Below are 22,636 nucleotides of genomic sequence, written 5' to 3'. Positions count from 1 at the left end.
TCCCCCCATATTTTTTGTATTTATCTGTTTTTTTACTGCCTTCTTTGTGTCAAATATTTCAGTAAATCATTTTAATTCCACTGATTTTTTCTTTTTAGATCTTTAGAAAGTGCTTGCATATTTATCTGATCCTTATCTACTACAAGTTAATACTAACTAAATTCTGGTAAAATATAGCAACTTTGTAATGGGTTAGCTCCATTGTCACTCTCTTCTTGGGAGATACTGTTGTCAAATAAATTGCATTTACATATATTTAAAGCCAGCAGTTTAGTGTTGTAATTATTGCAAGGACCAATCTTATTTTTAAAGAAGTTACAGGAAGAAAAGAGAAAAGTACATATTTACCTAGATGTTTACATTTCCACTGCTCTTCATCCCTGCTATGGATCTGAGTCATCCATTGTCATCTTTTTTCAGCCAGAAAGATTTCCTTTAATATTTCTTGTAGTTCTGCTAAAAGTGGATTCTCTGCCTTTGTTTACCTGAAATACAGAATTTTTTTAAAGATTTATTTATATTTACTTTTAGAGTCGGGGGGGAGAGCGAGCATGAGCGAGCACATGCACAAGTGGGGGGCAGAGGAGAAAGGAGAGTATCTGAAGCAGACTCTGCATCAAGTATGGAGCCTGACGCACAGCTTGATCTCACAACCCTGAGATCATGACTTGAGCCAAAACTAAGAGTCAGACACTTAACTGTGCCATCCAGGCACTCTTGGGATATAGAATTCTTATTTTTTTTTCCTTTAAGATTTTATTATTTACTTGACAGAGGGAACACAGCAGGAGGAGCAGTAGGCAGAAGGAGAGGGAGAAGCAGGCTCCCTACTGAGCAAGGAGCCCAATGTGGGCCTTGATCCCAGGACGCTGGGATCGTGACCTGAGCTGAAGGCAGACGCCCAACCAACTACGCCACCCTGGCATCCTATGGGATATAGAATTCTTGATTGACTGTTTTCTTTTGACATTTCAAATATGCCATTCCAGTGTCTCCTGGTCTCCATGATATCTGATGGAAAGTCAGATGAAATTGTTTGTTTCCTGGATATGAGTCATTTTTGTCTTAACTGCTTTTAAGATCGTCTCTTTTGATTTTAGTAGTTTGACTAGGATGTGTCTATGTGCAATTCTCTCTGTATTTGTCCTACTTGAGAGTCACTGAATTTGGACTGTCGATTGAAGTTTTTCATCAAATTTAGAAGTGTTTTAGTCATTATTTCTTTGAAATATATATGTATGTTTAAGATTTTATTTTTTAAGTAATCCCTACATACATTGTGGGGCTCAAACTTAGGACTCCGAGATCGAGTTGCTCACTCTACCAACTGAGCCACCCAGTTGCGCCATCCAGTAAGTTTTTCAGAGGTGTGGGGAATGCATTCAGAGTGCTTCTAGTTCTCAAGTCTCCATTGACTCTCCTGGGTCTTCTCTGCATGTGGATAGTTTAGTAGTCACTCAAGAATGTATAGAGAATTTATTTAAGCCTGTCCGTGGCTCTCTCATTTTCAGGATCTCCTTGTTAAACTTCTGACTGGTTTGCGGCTCACACTAAACAAGATCTGCAACCTCAGAGTAACAGCACTGCTCCTTGTCAGGCTAGCACCTCAGTGATAAAGCCGTAGTTTCCACTCACCCAGCTAGAGGTGGAATAGGTAGAGATGGGAGCTGCCCCAGGCAAGAGGTCCACAGGCTTAACCTTCCTTGCCAGAATTTTAGCAGTTTTTCAAGAACAAATACTTACCAATTTGTTGTTTGTCTTTGGTCAGTTTCCAGTGCCCTGAATTGATTGTTTTTAACAACTTTTTCTGGTTTTAAACTTGTTTTCTGCGTAGGGGAATCACTCTTTTCATATCACTATTACCAGAAGTGCTGCAGTTTTGCCTATTTTTTAACTGTATAAATGGATTCCTAGTATATGCATTTTTCAATCATTTCTTTAACATCATGCCAATGTGTGATGCTTAGTTCAATAACTACTACAGTATACTATTCCATCTTATGAATATGACACAGTATATCTGTTCTCATGCCAGTTGACATTTCATTTGTTTTCATTTCAAATAATGCTCTAAATACTCTTACACATGACTCCCGATCCATTTTCTATTCATTTATTTATTATTTTTTAATTTAAATTATTTTTAGCTAACAGATAGTGCAGTACTGATTTCTGGAGTGGAATTCAGTGCTTCATCACTTACAACACCCAGTGCTCATCACAGGTGCCTTCTTTAATACCCATCACCCATCTAGCCCATCCCCTACCCATGTCCCTCCATCAGCCCTTGGTTTGTTCTCTGTCGTTAAGAGTGTCTTGTGGTGGGGTGCCTAGGTGGCCAGTCATTAAGCATCTGCCTTCGGCTCGGATCATGATGCCAGGGTCCTGGGATGGAGCTCCACATTGGGCTTCCTGCTTGGCGAAGCCTGCTTCTCCCTCTCCCACTCCCCCTGCTTGTGTTCCCTCTCTCGCTGTGTCTCTCTCTGTCAAATGAATAAATAAAATCTTAAAAAAAAAAAAAAGAGTGTCTTATGATGTGGAAGAATCTTTCTATTTTGGCAGTCTTACTAAATTTTTAGGATATATATACTTATAAGAGTGGAGTTGCTAGTTCTTAGGATATGGAAATTCTAATATTACTGGATAAATAACGAATAGCTTTCCAAAGCAATTGTACCAGTTTATGTTTATAACTGCCCATGGAGTAATGTGTCCTGTGCTCCACATCCTTGACAACACTTGGTATTGTGGTTTTTAAATTTTATTTTATTTTTTAGGGCCACCTGGGTGGCTCAGTGGGTTAAAGCCTCTCCCTTTGGCTCAGGTCATGATCTCAGGGTCCTGGCTGGGATCAAGCCCCACATGGGGCTCTCTACTCAGCAGGGAGCCTGCTTCCCCCTCTCTCTCTGCCTGCCTCTTTGCCTACTTGTGGTCTCTCTCTGTCAAATAAATAAATAAGTAATCTTTTAAAAATTTTATTTTTTAAAGATTTTATTTATTTATTAGAGAGAGAGAGCACACACCAGCAGGGGGAGCAGGAGGCAGAGGGAGAGAGGAGCCACCCAGGTGCCCCTTGAGCCCCTTGTAGTTTTTCTTTGGAATCTGTTCATATTTCTTGTTTGTTTGCTCAATGATCATTTGTCTTTTTCTTGATTCATAGGAAGTCTTTATATGTAACAAATACTAATCCTTTGTAGTTACGAGTTGCAAACATCATTCCCAGCTTATGGTTTATCTTTACTTTTCATGTTCTTCGTTGATAAACAGAAGTTATAATTTTAGCATTTCCTTTTATGGTGATTGGTTTTTATAGCCCTTCTGCCCTGATGCTTTATTATAAACATTTCTTATGTTGCCTTTGAAAGTTTCATAGTTCTGCCTTTAATCCAACTGAAGTTTATTTTTTATGTAATATTTGAGGTAAAAATCTGAATTTTGTGTGTGTGTGGTTATTAATGTTCCAGTGCCACTTACTGAAATGAGCCCCTTCTTACTGAAATATCTGCTTGTCATTAATTATTTCCATGTATTTGTGGATTTATTTCTGGACTTTCTATTATGTTTCATTGGTCTGTCATTTTTTCTTAATTCTGTATTGTGTATAACTGAGCTTTGCAAGTTTCTACATCTGTTAACTCCAGTAACCTCACTTTGGTTTTCTTCTTTATGAATGTCTTGGCTCTTTTTACCTGTCGTGCTTTTATATATATTTGAGAATCAGCTTGTCATGTTCCTCACTCACCTCTCCCCCCAAAAAACTATTGATAATATTAAAAGAGCAATATAGGGATAGCTAATAATTTCATACTATTTAGTGCTTCTACACAAAAACAATTTATTTAGGCCTTAACATTTTTCAGTAAAGTTGTTGCTTACACAATTATATCAATATACTTAATACCATGAACTGTTTGCTTAAAAATGTTTAAGGACTCTGCAGCCATCAAAAGAAATGAAATCTTGCCATTTGCGACGACATGGATGGAACTAGAGGGTATTATGCTTAGCGAAATAAGTCAATCAGAGAAAGACAGCTATCATATGATCTCCCTGATATGAGGAAGTGGAGATGCAACATGGGGGGCTTGGGGGGTAGGAAAAGAATAAATAAAACAAGATGGGATCGGGAGGGAGACAAACCATAAGAGATTCTTAATCTCACAAAACAAACTGAGGGTTGCTAGGGGGAGGGGGGTCGGGAGAGGGTGGTGGGGTTATGGACATTGGGGAGGGTATGTGCTATGGTGAGTGCTGTGAAGTGTGTAAACCTGGCGATTCACAGACCTGTACCCCTGGGGCTAATAATACATTATATGTTTATAAAAAATTTTTTTTAAAATTAGTAATTAAAGGGCACTCAGCTGGCTCAGTCAGTAGAACATGTGACTCTTGATCTCATGGTTGTGAGTTTGAGCCCCATATTGTGTGTAGAGCTTCCTAAAAAAATAATAAAGAAAAAGGAGTATTTAAAAATTAGTAATTAAGAGTCAAGGGCAAAAATCTGTCCTGATGTCTCAAAAGATCTCAGCTAACCTATATGTAAAATTAAGTTGGTAGTCAACATGATCTTCCTTTTAATAGTCTTTAGAAAGATTAGGGAAATGGGCCTTCAAATATAAAAGTGAATTAAAACGTGTACCTATTCTTCTACATAATGAACAAACCAAATGAAATGCTAATTACATTCTAAGTGTATGAGGAAATTTGAGGTTATGATGTCCAGTTCTTTATCAGAAGAGCTGGTGATCTGAATGATGGTAAGGGTAAAAGACCCAAAGCTGTTATATCCTTAATCTGTATATAGTGTTTCTCTCACTTTAAAATCTCAAATTGGGCGCCTGGGTGGCTCAGTGGGTTAAACCCTCTGCCTTCGGTTCAGGTCATGATCCCAGGGTCCTGGGATCGAGCCCCACATCAGGCTCTCTGCTCAGCAGGGAGCCTGCTTCCCTTCCTCTCTCTCTCTGCCTGCCTCTCTGCCTGCTTGTGATCTCTATCTGTCAAATAAATAAAATATTAAAAAAAAAAAAAAAAAAACTCTGCCTTCAGCTCAGGTCATGATCCCAGAGTCCTGGGATCGAGCCCCACATCGGGCTGTCTGCTCAGCAGGCAGCCTGCTTCCCTTCCTCTCTCTATGCCTGCCTCTCTGCCTACTTGTGATATTTCTCTCTGTCAAATAAATAAATAAATAAAATCTCAAATTACATGTTTATAAATCAGTCTCTAGTAAAAACTTTAGTATTCAATTTTCTCATATTTTTTCTAACTTAAATATGCAAAATCTGGCTGAACCTACCATGTAAATTTTTAATAAACTTTGTACATACCTCTCTAAAAAAAAAAAGGTTAAGGAGATATATTTTATGTTATGTGTATTTTACCACAATAAAAAAAATTGAGGGAAAAGAAAGAATTAGATTTATAGATACTGCGAGGGAATACTGGGATAAAAAGCAACATAAGAACTGCATGTTGAATATGAGTAAAAGGATGGAGAGGGGAAAGAGTACATATGTACACTTACAGAATATCTGGCTGCAGAAGAAACTGATATATTGGTTGCTTCTAAGGAGAGTAACTAGAAGCAGGAATATGAGGGAGGTCTGTTTAATTTTGTGTCCTTTTATAATGTTTCAGTTTTTTACCACATGAATATTTTTACTTTTTAAAAGGCACTTTTAGGGGCGCCTGGGTGGCTCAGTCATTAAGCATCTGCCTTCCGCTCTGGTCATGATCCCCAGACCCCGCCCAGCATCAGGCTCCCTGCTTGGCGGGAAGGTTGTTTCTCCCTCTCCCATGCCCCCTGCTTGTGTTCCCTCTTTAACTGTGTCTCTCTCTGTCGAATAAATAAATAAAATTAAAAAAAAAAAAAAGATATGTAAATGCCACTAAGTATATGGAAAAAATGCTTGACATCATTAGTCATTAAAGAAATGCAAATCAGAATCACTTTATACTAATTAGGATGGCTATAATCAAAAAGAGAGACTAACAAGTATTGATGAGCATATCTATCACAGCAGGAAGTTCTGTTGGACAGCACTACTCAAGAGTAAACATTTTTGCTTCATTCACTGACCACATTTCATTTTTCAAATCATTCAGATAGTCTTTAAGCAAATTTTTGTTATAAAAACTTAAATATACAGGGTGCTTGGGTGGCTCAGTTAAGTGTCTGACTTCAGCTCAGATCATGATCCTGGGGTCCTTGGATCAAGTCCCATGCTGAGCAGGGAGCATTCTCCCCCTCGTCCCCTTCTGGACCATTTAGTACTTTTACATACATATTTACATGTGGTTGTCAATAGTTATTAGTAATAGTTCCATGATAATATTTTTAAGTAACTTATAATACATGGATACGATATAATATATATATTATACAATATACAATACCATATAATACAATACAATATAATATAATACATGGAAATAGAATGCCTCAATGAAAGAAAAAAAGTAGCTTAGTTATTTATTTCTTGGAAATTCTTATGTGTAAGGATCTTACACTCATTAGAGCTTCTCTCATCCATAGGTGATGCTGGGAGCAGAACTCCCAAAGACCAGAAGGTGAGTTGGGACGGGGAAGGTAAACTGAAAGATAAGAATACGAAGATGGTAGGGCGCCTGGGTGGCTCAATGTGTTAAAGCCTCTCTGGCTTTGGCTCAGGTCATGATCCCAGGGTCCTAGGATAGAGACTGGCATTGGGCTCTCTGCTCAGCAGGGAGCCTCCTTCCCCCCTCTCTCTGCCTGCTTCTCTGCCTACTCTCTGATCGCTGTCTGTGAAATAAATAAATAAAATCTTTAAAAAACAAAAAAAGAATATGAAGACGGGAGAAACTTCTGGCCTGATCATTCTGTCACTTCAGCCATCAAGATAATCATCCACTGTGTAATCAGCCCTGTGGGTTCCAGTCCCCTAATAGGTGTTCTGAGAATGCAGCAGAAGTTCCTTAGAGATGCATGCACTAAGTGCTATATAAATGTAGAATTTGGCAGCAATCCGCTAGGTGAGATTAATCAAGGAAGGTTCCCTAAAGCTGATTTCTGAACCAGATTTATAAGGGCAGTTTTGCCTAGTAAAGTAACCATACCTTCTCAACCATAACTCATTCTATTCGGTTTTTTGAAAGACAAGTTCTGGGGTGCCTGGATGGTTCAGTCAGTTAAGCATCTGCCTTCGGCTTAGGTCGCGATAACGAGGGTCCTGGGATCAAGCCCCACATCAGGCGCCCTGCTTGGCGGGGATCCTGCTTCTCCCTCTCCTGCTCCCCCTACTTGTGTGCTCTGTCTTCCTCTCTCTCTGTCAAATAAAACCTTTGGGGGGAGAAAAAGAATTTTGAAAGACGAGTTCTTACTCTCAGGGCTAAGCCATGCTATTTTAAAACTTGTTTCCCTCATCACCTTTCTTACAGCTCCGTGAAGCTATGGCTGCCTTAAGAAAGTCCGCTCAGGATGTCCAGAAGTTCATGGATGCTGTCAACAAGAAGAGCAGTTCCCAGGATCTACATAAAGGTTAGGGTCTGGAGTTATCTCAGCATAGAGAGTGGGGGCGGAGATGGGAAGTGAATTCCTACAGAGATTTCATGGGTAACTGGCTCTGTTTTAGCATCAGAATTCTCTTCCACCTATGTTGGGTTCTTTAAACACCACAGGTTTTCCTTATCTGCTTAAGTCTTGTCTGCTGATTTTCCAATGTGTGGTGGCTTTATCCAAATATCTTCTTAGCTCTGTGCTCATGACCACTTCTAGATGGCATTTAGAAGAGAGGAACTCGGGGCGCCTGGGTGGCTCAGTGGTTAATGCCTCTGCTTTCGGCTCAGGTCATGATCTCAGGGTCCTGGGATCGAGCCTCACGTCGGGCTCTCTGCTCAGCAGGGAGCCTGCCTCCTCCTCCTCTCTCTCTGCCTACTTGTGATCTGTCTGTCAAATAAATAAAAATCTTTAAAAAAAAAAAAAAAGAAGAAGAGAGGAACTCAAACTCTTTTTTTTTTTTTTTTAAGATTTTATTTATTTGCCAGAGAGAGAGAGAGAGACAATGCACATGCACAAGAAGGGGGAGTGGCAGGCAGAGATAAAGGAAGAAGCAGGCTCACCACTGAGCAAGGAGCCTGATGCAGGACTCAGTCCTAGGACCGTGGGATCATGACCTAAACGGAAGGCAGGCGTTTAACCAGTTGACCCACCCAGGCCTCCCGCAACTCAAGCTCTTAAAAAGAGATCTAAGGGAAACTTTGTCCAGTAGGGCTGTTAATAGCTCTCCAATGGAAAATTGTTTTATAAATACTACTTAGCACTTAATGAGTTTAATTAATATCGTTAATAAGGAGTTGGAGATACTTGGTTAAAGTGAGATGTTCTTGAATTACATGTGAATTGCAATTATGCAAGTATTTCCTGTTAGCAAAAATAGTTGAGTCAGCTGTGCTTTTTGTCTGCTCGAGAGAGCAGCAAAAGTGACTAAGGATCAGTGATTACCTCCATTTTCATCAATTACTATATTGCACTCTCTTTCCCATTTACTCCCCATATCTATATCCTATTTCTTTAGAACATCTTTGCTTTCTTTTGTAGGAACCTTAAGTCAGATGTCTGGTGAACTGAGCAAAGATGGTGACCTTATAGTTAGCATGCGCATCCTGGGCAAGAAGAGAACTAAGACATGGCACAAAGGCACCCTTATCGCTATCCAGACGGTTGGTATGTTCAAGCTAGAAGAAGCGCTAATGAAAGGCAACCTGCAGGTCTCCGTTGCTGATCATTTCTTTTCCCCACAGCCTTGCCTTTTGTCTCTCATGTAGCAGTCAGGATTTACACAGAAACTGATGGTTTTTTTAAATTTTTGTTCATTTTTTTCCTTTTACTCAGGACCAGGAAAAAAGTACAAGGTGAAATTTGACAACAAAGGGAAGAGTCTCCTGTCGGGGAACCATATTGCCTATGATTACCACCCTCCTGCTGACAAGCTCTTTGTGGGCAGTCGAGTGGTGGCCAAGTACAAGGATGGGAATCAGGTCTGGCTCTATGCTGGCATTGTAGCTGAGACACCAAACGTCAAAAACAAGCTCAGGTACCTGGACAGAGGATTATAAAGAGAGTGGAGACCAGTAGCAAAGCACCTGCCCTATTCAAACCATAGTCCATTATTTCACAATTAGCTTTTGTGACCAGAAACCCTTGCTTTTTTTTTTTGCAACAGAGGTCATGTGGGTGATTCTTCCTCCTTTTTTTCTTTTTTTCTCAAGAAAAACTTGGAGGTAAAACTAGGAGGAGAGTCATTAAGATTGTTTAATGGTTAGGGGAATAGGAAGGAAGGGGAAACTAAATGGTTTTAGCAAAATAGGAGTCTGATAGTGAAACAAGAATGAGTAGCTTTTAGAAAAGTGGAGGTAAATTGGTTAGATTGAGGGAGAATTCCTAACTCTTGGAAGAGTAATAGGAAGGAAGTAGTACACCAGAACATTTTCCCAGGAGTATGTCCTATTGTGATCGAGAGTAGAAGCTATGAAATTTCTGTAGGTCATGTTAAATGTAACCCCTGATCTTTCTGCCATCGCTCTTTCCTTACAGGTTTCTCATTTTCTTTGATGATGGCTACGCTTCCTATGTCACACAGTCTGAACTATATCCCATTTGCCGGCCACGTGAGTGTCCCTCCTTCCTTTCTGAGTTTTATCCATTTCCTCTTCTACCTGGTATTTCTTCTTAAGATAATCAGTTGAGAAGCCCTGATAGGAAAAGAAAAGAAGAGGGAGGGAGGAAGGCAGGCCCTGATATTTGTGGTGCTTCCATCTCAAAGGGCGTAAGTTTGCTTAATGTCTTTTGGGAGATAACAGTTCTATTTGCTTGTCTCTAGTGCTGGATCTTTGTAGTCGAAGAGTGGGACACTAGGAGATCATGACTGATCTTGGGTGGATTCTCATATTGTAGCTGTGTTTTGATTTCGTTTCTGAGTGATTTAGGCTTAAGGAGATGTTTTTTTCCTAGTCTTGTCCTTCATCTAACATTTGTATAAATCTGTAGCTGCATAGTGCTCTCTGCAGGAGCTGAGTTAGATGGGAGTTTTCATAGTGCCTTCCATACCTGTGTCTCTGGCTTGGGAACAGACACTACAAAGCAATTGTTTTTAATTACAAAAGAGTTAACCACTCATCCCTTTCCATATAACATGGCGGTAAATACATTCTGGGTCCCTTAAACGTAGCCTGATACAGAATGAGAAGGAAGGACAATTTTTTTTTAATCAATTTCATGATGCCACCTGATCTTTTTTATTTATCTCTAGACTTATATCAGGTTAGCAAGAATTTTCACTTGAATTTTCCTAAACAAAACATCCATTTTTATGAAATAAGTGACTCACCTATATTTGCCTATTGCTTAGTATTGATTTGGTCTATGTGTGCATTTACACAATAGGTTCAATACTTTCAGGTAGTTTTGGTTTTGCTTCTGAGGTTATGTTTTCTTTATTTTTCTCTCCCTCCCAACTTGAAAAATGGCCAACATCTCCTTGACAGCCATTTGTTTTTTTCCTGTCAAGATATGCCCTGGGGTGCCTGGCTGGCAAAAATGGTAGAGCACGCAACTCTTAACCTTGGGGTCATGAGTTCAAGCCCCACATGAGCACAGAGATTACTTGAAACAGAAAAAAAAAGAGAAAAAGAGACCTGCTCCACTTGCCCTCTCTCAGCCCTCCTTCTTTCTTGGGACAGTGAAAAAGACTTGGGAGGACATAGAAGACATCTCCTGCAGGGACTTCATAGAGGAGTATATCACGGCTTACCCCAACCGCCCCATGGTACTGCTCAAGAGTGGCCAGCTTATCAAGACTGAATGGGAAGGCACGTGGTGGAAGTCCCGGGTCGAGGAGGTGGATGGCAGCCTAGTCAGGATCCTCTTCCTGGTACTGTTCTTCCCAGAGTTTTGGACACAAGGCTCAGAGTGGGATGGGGGAGCATAAGAGGAAGTAATGAGGATGATTTTGTAGTCCTCCATAATTTTCCCCTTTCTTATGCTATCTGTTTTCACTGTTTGGGGGAAAATTTTACTTTATCTTTTTGTTTCTCTCAGGTGGTTATTGAAAATTCCTGGGGCGCCTAGGGTGGCTCAGTCGGTTAAACATCTGCTTTCTGCTCAGATCATAATCTTGGGGTCCTGGGAGCAAGCCCCACGTAAGGTCCCTGCTCAGCAGAGAGTCTGCTGCTTCCTCTCCTGTGCCTCCCCCCAGCTTCCCCACTCGTGTGCACACATGCTTGCTCTCTCTCAAGAAAATCTTAAAAAAATCCCAAATTTAACTGTGAGCTAATTTGCATATTGGTTTGTTTTTCTCTCTCTCAGAATATTTACATTGCATATAGGCATAGAGAAGACAGTTCCATTTGTCCAGGATCAGGGTTTTGGTAGCATAGTGAGACAAAAAGGAGGCATCAAAGAATTAGAGGTCCTGATGATTTTTTTTTTTTTTTTAGGATTTTATTTATTTGAGAGAGAGCGTAGAAGCAGGAGTGGGGGAGGAGTGGAGGGAGAGGGAGAAGCAGACTTCCCACTGAGCAGGGACCCTCCCCACCACCCATGCAGGGCTCCATCCTGGGACTTTGCGATCATGACCTGATTCAAAGGCAGATGCTTAATTGACAGCCACCCAGGCACCCCCTGATGATCTTTGAAGGCCCAGTTTAACTCTTGGATCTTCTATACCTGTCCTCTTCTCCCCTCTCATGCCTTTCTTAGAGTTCCAGTCCTTTGAGCTATCCTCAGTCTTTTGTTCCTAAGGCCTTAATGATCTGTGTCATACCACTTATACTCAGTATAAACATCTGTCTCTCCTGTAATTTTTTAAGTGAAGAATATGTGTTTTTCTTTTTCATTTTCCTGATGGCTGTCATGGAAACTGGAACATAAGTTTATTGAGTAGATAGGGAATTTGGCATTCTTCAGGGAGATTTCCTTCAAGGAGCACATGGAGGCATATTCTCCACAGATGGCAGGATATAGATTCTAGCCTTTGCTTCATTTCCCTCCAACGTTCCTTCCTCCCAATCCCCCAGGATGACAAAAGATGTGAATGGATCTATCGAGGCTCTACGCGGCTAGAGCCCATGTTCAGTATGAAGACATCCTCAGCCTCTGCACTGGAGAAGAAGCAAGGGGGACAGCTCAGGACACGTCCAAATATGGGTATGTCTTGAAAGACACCAAACGGGAGGAAAGAAACAGGCAAAGCAGCAAAGGAGAGTGTGTACAATAGCTATCCTTTGTTTACCTGGATGACACCGCTGACTCACTGGATAACAGGAGGTGTGTCCCGAGTAGTTTCCAGTAGTACGTGGTGCCTCCAATTAGTGCATTGGCTCTGATTCATTCTAAACGACCCCATAAAAATCTGAAACAACTGGCTTAGGGGCGGACGTGGTAGTATAGTTACCTCTGTTATCCACATGAGGATTATCTGCTTTGTATGTGATCCATTGTCAATTTTTTTAAAAGCTTGGACAGCTTTTGTTTTTATATGTTCCTGGCCTACTTTTTGGTTGATTTTTCCTGATATCATTAGTTGATCAAAGAATGTGTTTTTAAAATTTTTCACCAAAGAATAACCTAATTACCAGCATAAACTGTGTTTGAGGCAGAAAGATAAAGCCTTACTGGGTTGAAGCCAGCCTGTGCCAGTGTTTTCTTTTTTTTTTTTTTTTTTAGATTTTATTTATTTATTTATTTGACAGAGATCACAAGTAGGCAGAGAGGCAGGCAGAGAGAGAGGAGGAAGTAGGCTCCCCACTGAGCAGAGAGCCCGATGTGGGGCTCGATCCCAGAACCCTGAGATCATGACCTGAGCCGAAGGCAGAGGCTTAACCCGCTGAGCCACCCAGGCGCCCCTGTGCCAGTGTTTTCACTCATTGGTTTAAATAATAGAACAACAGTCTTGACACTTATTCAAAATGTTTCCATTGCTGCTTGTTTATATTATGTAAATTGATGATCAGGTATGTGCATGAGTATACATGACACAGCTGTCATCTTCAGTGGTCAGTTTCCTCTTTTCTCTAGGTGCCGTGAGGAGCAAAGGCCCTGTGGTCCAGTACACCCAGGATCTGACCAGTACTGGGACACAGTTCAAGCCAATGGAGCCCCCACAGCCTACAGCCCCTCCTACCCCCCCTGTCCCTCCTGTCCCACCTGCCCCACCTGCACCCCCTCTGTCCCCACAGGCAGGTGACAATGAGTGAGTGATATTCTTTCTTATTTACTAGTTTCTTTCACATTGCATTTTCTGTATTCTTTACTGTATGATGTTTAATCTCTTAGCAGCTTAGAAAGTCAGCTTGCCCAATCTCGGAAGCAGGTAGCCAAAAAGAGCACATCCTTCCGGCCAGGATCTGTGGGCTCTGGTCATTCCTCCCCTACATCTCCTGCACTCAGTGAAAATGTCCCTGCTGGGAAACCTGGTAGCAACCAGACGTACAGGTGAGAAACTCCCAGGCTTTCTGTGGGGAGGTGGCAGCATGGACTAAATACTCACTGGGGACATTCTTGGTTCCAAGGGGCTTAGTTAAGGCTATGATGGTGAGGAGTTGGACTTGAAAGCTTTCTTGTTTTTTGGTTTTGGTTTTTGCTTTTTTTTTTTAAGATTGATTTATTTGAGGGCACCTGGGTGGCTCAGTGGGTTAAGCCTCTGCCTTCAGCTCACGTCATGATCTCAGGGTCCTGGGATCAAGTCCTGCATCGGGCTCACTGCTCAACAGGGAGCCTGCTTCCTCCTCTCTCTCTCTCTCTCTCTCTCTCTCTCTGCCTGCCTCTCTGCCTACTTGTGATCTCTGTCAAATAAATAAATAAAATCTTAAAAAAAAAAAAGATTGATTTATTTGAGAGAGTACACCTGTATAAGTGTGGGGAAGGGCAGAGAGAATCTCAAGCACACTCCACACAGTGTGGAGTCTGATACAGGGCTTGATCTCAGGATGCTGAGATCATGACCAGAGCCAAAATAAAGTCAGACATTTAATACTCACTGAGCCACCCAGGTGCTCTGAAAAGAAAGCTTTAACTTGGGAAGTTTCCAACAAACAGGGTATGAAAATAATTGAATTAGAAATGAGGTGCCTATGGGGCACCTGGGTGGCTCAGTGGGTTAAAGCCTCTGCCTTCGGCTCAGGTCATGATCCCAGGGTCCTGGGATCGAGCCCCGCATCGGACTCTCTGCTCAGCAGAGAGGCTGCTTCCTCCTCTCTCTTTTTTTGCCTGCCTCTCTGCCTACTTGTGATCTCTGTCAAATAAATAAATAAAATCTTTAAAAAAAAAAAAAAAAGGTGCCTAGAAATACGGAATCACTAGAAGTCATTTGTTTAGAACTTTTCATTGAACGTGGTGTCATAATTGGTACGGTAGAAAGGGATTACTCCTGCCTCTTTCCTTGAATCACGGTCTGTAGGACACATAAAAGGGGGAAAATATTGGTAGTAAACTGAACTGTATGTCTGTAACTCACAGGCAAAAAAAAAAAAAAATTAGGAAAAGATATACTGTTGTGGCGCCTGGGTGCCTTGGTCGGTTGAGTGTCTTCCTTCAATTCAGGTCATGATCCCAGGGTCTTGGGATCAAGCCCCATGTCAGGCTCCCTGCTCAGCAGGAAGCCTGCTTCTCCCTCTCCCACTCCCTTTGCTTGTATTCCCTCTCTCGCTGTCTCTCTCTCTGTGTCAGATAAATAAATAAAATCTTAAAAAAAATAAGGTATACTGATGAGGTGGAGATATTTTCATTCAGTGAAGAGTAACCAAGGCCTTTTAGTGTCCAGTTTTGATAAAGCAAGGGAAAACGTGACTTCCTTGTGTCATCTGTGGCTTCCCAGGCACAGCTGTTTGAAAGATGAGTGAGCTAGCTAGCTGCAGGGGGCCTTCTGCAACAGAAGAGTCCTATTGCCATCTTACCTGATCTCTCACGTGTCTTTTGCAGACCACCGTTAGGCTCAACAGCCTCTGCCCCAGCAGCACCCCCAGCACCTCCAGCACCTCCCGCCTTCCACGGCATGCTGGAACGGGCCCCAGCAGAGCCCTCCTACCGAGCCCCCATGGAGAAGCTCTTCTACTTACCTCATGTGTGCAGCTACACCTGTCTGTCCCGAGTCAGACCTATGAGAAGTGCGCAGTACCGGGGCAAGAATCCTCTGCTGGTCCCACTACTCTATGACTTCCGGCGGATGACAGCCCGCCGCCGAGTTAACCGCAAGATGGGCTTTCATGTTATCTATAAGACACCCTGTGGCCTCTGCCTTCGGACAATGCAGGAGATCGAGCGCTATCTTTTTGAGACTGGCTGTGACTTCCTCTTCCTGGAGATGTTCTGTTTGGATCCATATGTTCTTGTGGACCGCAAGTTTCAGCCCTATAAACCTTTTTACTATATTTTGGACATCACTTACGGGAAGGAAGATGTTCCCCTATCCTGTGTCAATGAGATTGACACAACCCCCCCACCCCAGGTGGCCTACAGTAAGGAACGAATCCCGGGCAAGGGTGTTTTCATTAACACGGGCCCAGAATTTCTGGTCGGTTGTGACTGCAAGGATGGGTGCCGTGACAAGTGAGTTGGTAGGGTAATTGCTGGCCCTGCCTCCACCTTTCTATCCTTGTCTTTCATTTACCTTCTTTCTCCATTTGTTTCCTATTTACATCCTCCCTCAGCTGGAGCTCCTGCCTTAAGGCCTCCATGAAGCAGTGAGAGAGGCTCGGGTCTGACATGGCCCCCACTGCATGACCCTGGGTACACATGCCCTGTGTTTGTTTTTCTCTGATTCTCCCCCTTTTTCCTTTGTGTCCCTCCATTGTGCTTTCAGTTGCCAGTTGGTTTCATTCTATCTTCCTTGTGCTCTGTCATGTTCTTACTGTCTTTTCCCTTCTCATTTACATGTATGACAAAAGAAAAGTTGCACTATTCTCCCTATTCTTTTGTAGTACTTCCTACCTCTAAAGAAAGTCTCACAGCTCTAGCCGTCATACCCTTCTGTCTTAATTCAGGTCCAAATGTGCCTGTCATCAACTAACTATCCAGGCCACAGCCTGCACCCCGGGCGGCCAGATCAACCCTAACTCTGGCTACCAGTACAAGAGACTAGAAGAGTGTCTGCCCACAGGGTAAGTAGGGGAAAGTGAAGCACCTTACAGACAGAGTTCTAAAAACTGGAACCAAAAATAGAGTAACCGAAACCAGGTGTTTTATCATTTAAATCTTACTGAATTTCCAGCACGTTTCTTTGTTGGGCTTTCTTTTAAATGAAGACTTCTAATGATTGAATAGGATCTAGCAGTTGCAGTTAAAAGTGTTCTCCATTTCATAGTTGTATGTATATCTTAACAGACTGCAGTTATGGTGGCAAGGGAGATGTGTTCAGAGAGAAGCATGCAGGGACCTGATTATATAGGACTTCGTAAATGAGAATAAAAATTAGACCGAATCATGGTGCGATAGGAAACTGTTAGAGAATTTCAAGCAGGCAAATGATGTCATCTACTTTTTGAAGGTTACCATGGCTTTGTGGAGACTGGGTCTTAGGGCAGCAAAAGTAAAACTGGGAAATCCACTTAGGAGATGAATTACAGGGATATAGGCAAGAGGTGGTGGTTGCTGGGGCTTGTTCAAGAATGCACACAGCAAGCAGAGCTGGAAGAGGGTAGAGTTGGGATTCATTTGGAGGTAGAGCTGCAGAACTTGATTGATGGACTGGAGTGGGAGGGAAGCAGCAGAATCAAGGACAAGTCCTCTAAATTTTATACTTTAGCAATGAAGTGGGTGTTGGTGCTTTTTACTGAGATGGGGGTCTGGAGGAGTTGCAGGTCTGGAAGAAACTCACTTTTTTCTCTGGCCATATTATGTTTGAGGTCCCTCCTAGGCACTCCAAGGAGAAATATCAAGAAGGCAGTGAGACTTCTAGAGAGAAGTATAAGGGCTGGACATAAGGAATTAGGAACCCTGAACACAAGTAAGAAGCAGTATTTAAAGCCTGGATGAGTTCACCTAGAGAGAGTATTGATACTAGATAACATAAGGGGCCCCAGCAGTCAGCCCTGGGTTCTCCAATCAGAGACTGAGCAGAGGAGGTGAAACCAGCATATAAGATTGGAAAAGGCAGGCAAAGATTCAGACAATGAAAGAGGGGGATATAAAACTTGGTAAAATGGATATATATGAACATGGAAACAAACCTGCTACTCAAGATACATAATTAGCAGAGAGAACAGAATAAGAGAAAAACATCAATGAAATAATTCAGAAATTTTCCTATAATTGAAGTAGGTTCTGTTTCCAAATGGAAAATGCCAATCATGTCCCGGCATAACAGATGAAAATAGATCACCACTAAAAAAATATCATAATAGGGGCGCCTGGGTGGCTCAGTGGGTTAAGCCGCTGCCTTCGGCTCAGGTCATGATCCCAGGTCCTGGGTTCAAGCCCCACATCAGGCTTTCTGCTCAGCAGGGAGCCTGCTTCCTCCTCTCTCTCTGCCTGCCTGTCTGCCTACTTGTGATTTCTCTCTGTCAAATAAATAAAATCTAAAAAAAAAAAAATATTATAATAAAATGAAATCATTGTGTCCGCAGAACACTGAAGACAAACTATAAATCCTAAAAGCTTTTAGAGAAGAGAAATAGACCATAAAAATAAAGACTCAATGTCTTTGGTCTTCTCAAAATGACATGGGAAGCTAGATGGAAATTAAGGACCCTATTCAGAATTCTGAGGGGAAATTATTTATAACCCAGAGTTTTAAGTGTTAAACTAAAGACATTTTTTAGACATGAAACACTTCAAAATTGTCGATTTAGTTTCCTTCCCAGAAAGTTAATTGGAGGGGGCACCTGGGTGGTTCAGTTGGTTAAGCACCTGCCTTTGGCTCAGGTCATGATCCCAGGGTCCTGGGATGGAGCCCCATATTGGGCTCTCTGCTCAGCGGGGAGCCTGCTTCTCCCTCTCGCTGCCGCTCCCCCTGCTTATACTCTTCTCTCTGTCAAATACGTAAATAAAATCTTAAAAAAAAAAAGAAAGAAAGTTAACTGGAATTATTTGCCATAAGGGGAAAAGTCAAGAGAGGGGAAGACATTCTGATCCAGGAAATAGCAGCTCCAACTCAAAAGAGGATTGAGGGAGAGCCCTGGAGGTGGTGGGGTAAAGGGGACTTCTAGGTTGACAGCCACACACCAGATGGGACAGCCAGTGTGCAAGCAGTGCAGATCCAGCTGCAAGAGCAGCTCTGGAAGAACAGGCTTAGTAGAAAACCTGTATGTCTGAGGATCTTCACAAGAGATGAAGGCTACCAGGGAACTCAGGAGATGAATTTGTGCTGAATGCAGATTGAAAGCTAAGCAAAGGGAAAGACAGTTACTGGCTTCAGCTGCATCACTGTATCATTTATGTTTTAATTATAATAAAACTTGAGTCTTGTAACAATGTCCAGATTTGCTAATGCTGGGCAGTAGATGAGTGTCCATTATGTCCTTTTTCGTGTTTGAAATGTTTCATAGAAATATTTTCAAAGAATCACAAATAATATGTCACTTCCTTGCCTAAAACTCTAATAGCTTCCCACTGCATTTTGGATTTCATTCTAACTCTTAATCTTGGGCCACAAGACACTGTGCTTATCTGGCCCCTTCCTATCTCTCTCCCTCCAAAACTGTTCTAACCACGCTGATATTCTTCAGTTACTGAATCTGGTTTGCCCGGTGTTGGCCAGCCTACCTCAGGGGCCTTCGTACATGCTGTGCCCTCTCCTTGGCGTCCATCCACTGTTCGTTGCATGGTTATCTTCTTTAACCTTGAGCTCTCAGCTTTAATCTCACCTCCTCAGAGAGACCTTTCCTGACCACGCTAAAACTAGGTCATTTTCACTCCCTTAATGCTCTCATTGAGCAGTTCTTTTGTGTTTTTTATAGGATCTGGGGCAGCTTGAATTTATATGTTGACTTGCTTTTGTTCTTGCTTTTGTTTTTGCTTTTCCATTAGTGCATAAGCTCCATGGGGATGGGAACCTGTCTTGCTCACCGTGGTATGACCAGCAGTTAACTGACCCAGTACCTGGCACATAGGAAGCATTGTTGAATGAATGAGTGATACAGTATACCTACTGTGAAAGGTTCCTGTGGTGGTGATTAGACCTAAGTTCAAATTCTGACTTCATCCATTCTAAGCTGATCTTGTATTATTAGCTGTAAACAGGAGAATTGAACAGACACCCCGCCCCCATCCCCACTGAGGCTTTAGGGGACCTAACGAAGTTGCTTCTTGAGATGGTGCTGGTTACATGGTGTGTTCAGTTTGTGAAAATTCATTGAGCTGTAGACATGTATATGTTCTTTCCTCTGTGTATATTATGCTTTCATTGTTTTATTTTTGAGGAATCTCTACACTCAGTGTAGGGCTCCAACTCAGGACCTCTGTGCCTGAGTCGCATGCTCTACCCACTTAGCCAGGTGGGCACCCCAGTTTCCATCTTTTTTAAGGTTAAAAAAAAATCCTTGTAGGGCTGCTCTGAGGATAGAATAGAGAATGTGTATGAAGCATATTGGCATAATGCCAAACACAGAGTATATGTTCAGCAGGTAGGAGCTGTTTTTATCATCTTTGTCCAAAAGGATAGGACCAATGTCATCAACTCTCTAATTGTACTGGTGTCCTCTTTCCAAAAGTAGACGTCTCCCAAATCTCCGTGTCAGGAAACTAAGTGAAATCCCAACACTGAACAAAGTAGATGGAGCAGAAATATTGATGCCTGAGAAGATGACAGTTTTCTCCGTAAAACTATTTGCTAGATCTCTCTAACTTTGGTAGTTTATTTTTTAAATACTTAATCTGTGCAGGTCCTTAAACTTAATAGATCTTTGAGCTCCCTGAGAGGAAAGGTTATGAGTTCCCAGTATGTAGAACAGCCCTGGGTGGTTAGTAAATGTTCACAATGAAAGAATGAAAGTCCTCTATACCAGAACCTTTGTTCCAATTCCTCCTCTTTCCATATCTATGATATTGGCTTCTGCCTGTCCCATACATCTTTATTTTATATATCTCTTTCTATAAATTGATGTAGTCTGTCTACTTATTCTAACGGCTCTTAATCTTTATTCACATCAGTTTGCTCGCTTTCCTCCAGGTGTTCGGCATTCTGCTATTCACTGTTAACTAGTGTGATAAATACCTCCATGAATCACTTTTCCCCCTTCTGAGTTATTTCCTTGGGCTCTATTTCCAAATGAATCAAAGAGCATGGACAGTTCAGTAAATTGACTCACTTAGATCACTACCTACTAAATGATGATACCTTAAGAATTGTTATAGTTCTGCGGGCAGAACGGATCTAGTAATCACGTTATGATTGAGTTTATTGTCCCTCCTCCCAGAGTCTATGAGTGTAACAAACGCTGCAAATGTGACCCAAACATGTGCACAAACCGGCTGGTGCAGCACGGACTCCAGGTTCGGCTACAGCTGTTCAAGACACAGAACAAGGGCTGGGGTATCCGCTGCTTGGATGACATTGCCAAAGGCTCCTTTGTCTGTATTTATGCAGGTTGGTGATGAAATGAAAGAGTGGCCTCTGGGGTTAGGACATGGTAGGGAATTGAATCAGAGAGAAGCTAAACAGAAGAATAAAATGCTTGACATGTGAACTTGGGAGTAAGAGGAGGCCAGGATTTTCTTATGTAAAGAACAGGACAAGTGATGTGCCTGTCTGGGTGGACTAGGAAGGGACAAAGAGCTTTATAAGGACAAGAAGGAAAAGGGATGAAAGTGGACATGAGGATTTTTTTTTTTTATTAACATATAATGTATTATTTGCCCCAGGGGTACAGGTCTGTGAATCATCAGGCTTACACATTGCACGGCACTCGCCATAGCACAAACCCTTCCCAATTGGACGTGAGGATTTTTTAGACAAGGGACATGGGAGCAGGGCCTGGTGTGTCATTTCCTCTCACGTCTCTCCACCCAGAGGCTTTTAGCATAGCTGCAGACACCCTTTTGGTAAACCAAGTGAAGAGGAAGACGGGATGGCAGAAAGGGCAAGATTTAAAACTAGAGTTAAGACACTGAGGTGACAAGGGAGAGCCCATGATAGAGATGTCTTGACTGTGTGTCGGTGGCTGGGTATTGCTGGAAGGACCCCCATACTTTCTAAAAGATCCTCATAACCATGGAATATGCCTTTAATTCTCTTCATTCCCAGGCAAGATCCTGACAGATGACTTTGCGGACAAGGAGGGCCTGGAGATGGGTGATGAGTACTTTGCCAATCTGGACCACATCGAGAGCGTGGAGAACTTCAAGGAAGGCTATGAGAGTGATGCTCCCTGTTCCTCTGACAGCAGTGGGGTGGACTTGAAAGACCAGGAGGATGGCAACAGTGGCACAGAGGATCCCGAAGAGTCCAATGATGACAGCTCCGATGATAACTTCTGTAAAGATGAGGACTTCAGCACCAGCTCCGTGTGGCGCAGCTATGCTACCCGGCGGCAGACCCGGGGCCAAAAGGAGAATGGACTTTCTGAGACCGCTTCCAAGGACTCCCGCCCCCCAGACCTCGGCCCCCCACATATTCCTGTCCCTCCAGCAATTCCTGTAGGTGGCTGCAATCCGCCTTCCTCTGAAGAGACACCCAAAAACAAGGTGGCCTCGTGGTTGAGCTGCAATAGTGTCAGTGAAGGTGGCTTTGCTGACTCTGATAGCCGTTCATCCTTCAAGACTAGCGAAGGTGGGGAAGGCCGGGCTGGAGTAGGCAAAGGGGAGGCTGAGAAGGCCTCCACCTCAGGGCTGGGCTTCAAGGATGAGGGAGACATCAAGCAGCCCAAGAAAGAGGTAAGTGGTGGCAGGAGACTCAAGAGCAGTGGCTTTTGTGTAACTGGTGTAGTAATGTAATGTGGCTTACTCTCACTCTTCATTCATTTTACTGGGTGGATATTTCTGTGGCAAACTGGATTATCGCCACCACCACCCCCCCGCCACCCGACCACTCAGCACATTCTTAGTGCTTTAAAGAACCAAATTATTTTAAAATCAACCTGGGGAAAGAAGTATCTGGTTCATTCCAAAGTAAAGGATTTATAAGTAGTTTTTTAAATTAAGTGTTATATTTCAGGTTATCTGCAGCATTGCTGTCTTTTGTTATACTTAAAAACCAAGAATCGAGGGGGTCTTGGTGGCTCAGTTAGGCATCCAACTCTTGATTTCGGCTCAGGGCGTGATCTCAGGGTCATGAGATTGCGCCCGATGTTGGGCTCAAGTCAGCTTGAGAGTCTCTCCCTCTCTCCCTCTGCTTGCATGCTCTATCTCCATCCTGCCCCCCCCCCCAGAAAGTAAATCCTTAAAGGGGAAAAAAAATGTTGATTCTAGATGTATTTTTATTGATGTTGAAACTTAGCACATTATGGGTGGTGAATTATGTCCCTGCCCACAGTATTTGCCTTGAGCATCTTACGTCTGTCATTGGAAAGTGTTGGAAACCCCCTTTCAGGTGTTGTGATGAGAATATCACTGTTACTGTCAAGCTGCAGAGCAGTCTCTAGCTAGCATACTTCTTTCTCACTAGCTGAGGTCTTTGGGATCAAGTCTGATTATTGGATTTGTTACCCAGGACCACTGAAAACACTTTTTAAC

At 42.4% G+C, this 22,636-nt stretch overlaps 1 protein-coding gene across 2 annotated transcripts in view; it reads left to right on the top strand.

The window, feature by feature from the left end:
* The window catches only part of LOC111162065 (SET domain bifurcated 1), a 32,478-nt gene that overhangs the window by 7,534 nt on the left and 2,308 nt on the right, over nucleotides 1–22,636 (top strand). Inside the window, exons 4-16 of one of the 2 annotated variants that reach the window (XM_022526257.1) lie at nucleotides 6,533–6,567; nucleotides 7,414–7,513; nucleotides 8,573–8,698; nucleotides 8,867–9,068; nucleotides 9,569–9,642; nucleotides 10,714–10,904; nucleotides 12,049–12,178; nucleotides 13,049–13,223; nucleotides 13,310–13,465; nucleotides 14,951–15,577; nucleotides 16,012–16,128; nucleotides 20,383–20,552; nucleotides 21,210–21,838. In XM_022526257.1, coding sequence (XP_022381965.1) covers nucleotides 6,533–6,567; nucleotides 7,414–7,513; nucleotides 8,573–8,698; nucleotides 8,867–9,068; nucleotides 9,569–9,642; nucleotides 10,714–10,904; nucleotides 12,049–12,178; nucleotides 13,049–13,223; nucleotides 13,310–13,465; nucleotides 14,951–15,577; nucleotides 16,012–16,128; nucleotides 20,383–20,552; nucleotides 21,210–21,838 — 2,732 coding nt within the window. Of the gene's footprint in view, nucleotides 1–6,532; nucleotides 6,568–7,413; nucleotides 7,514–8,572; nucleotides 8,699–8,866; nucleotides 9,069–9,568; nucleotides 9,643–10,713; nucleotides 10,905–12,048; nucleotides 12,179–13,048; nucleotides 13,224–13,306; nucleotides 13,466–14,950; nucleotides 15,578–16,011; nucleotides 16,129–20,382; nucleotides 20,553–21,209; nucleotides 21,839–22,636 lie in introns of both variants that reach the window. The other variant, XM_022526256.1, reaches the window with a different exon arrangement.

The sequence above is a fragment of the Enhydra lutris genome, unplaced genomic scaffold (genome assembly GCF_002288905.1).
Source record: "Enhydra lutris kenyoni isolate GAN:26980312 unplaced genomic scaffold, ASM228890v2 scaffoldscaffold88, whole genome shotgun sequence".
Lineage (NCBI taxonomy): Eukaryota > Metazoa > Chordata > Mammalia > Carnivora > Mustelidae > Enhydra > Enhydra lutris.
This window is presented reverse-complemented; position numbering and strand designations above follow the sequence as displayed.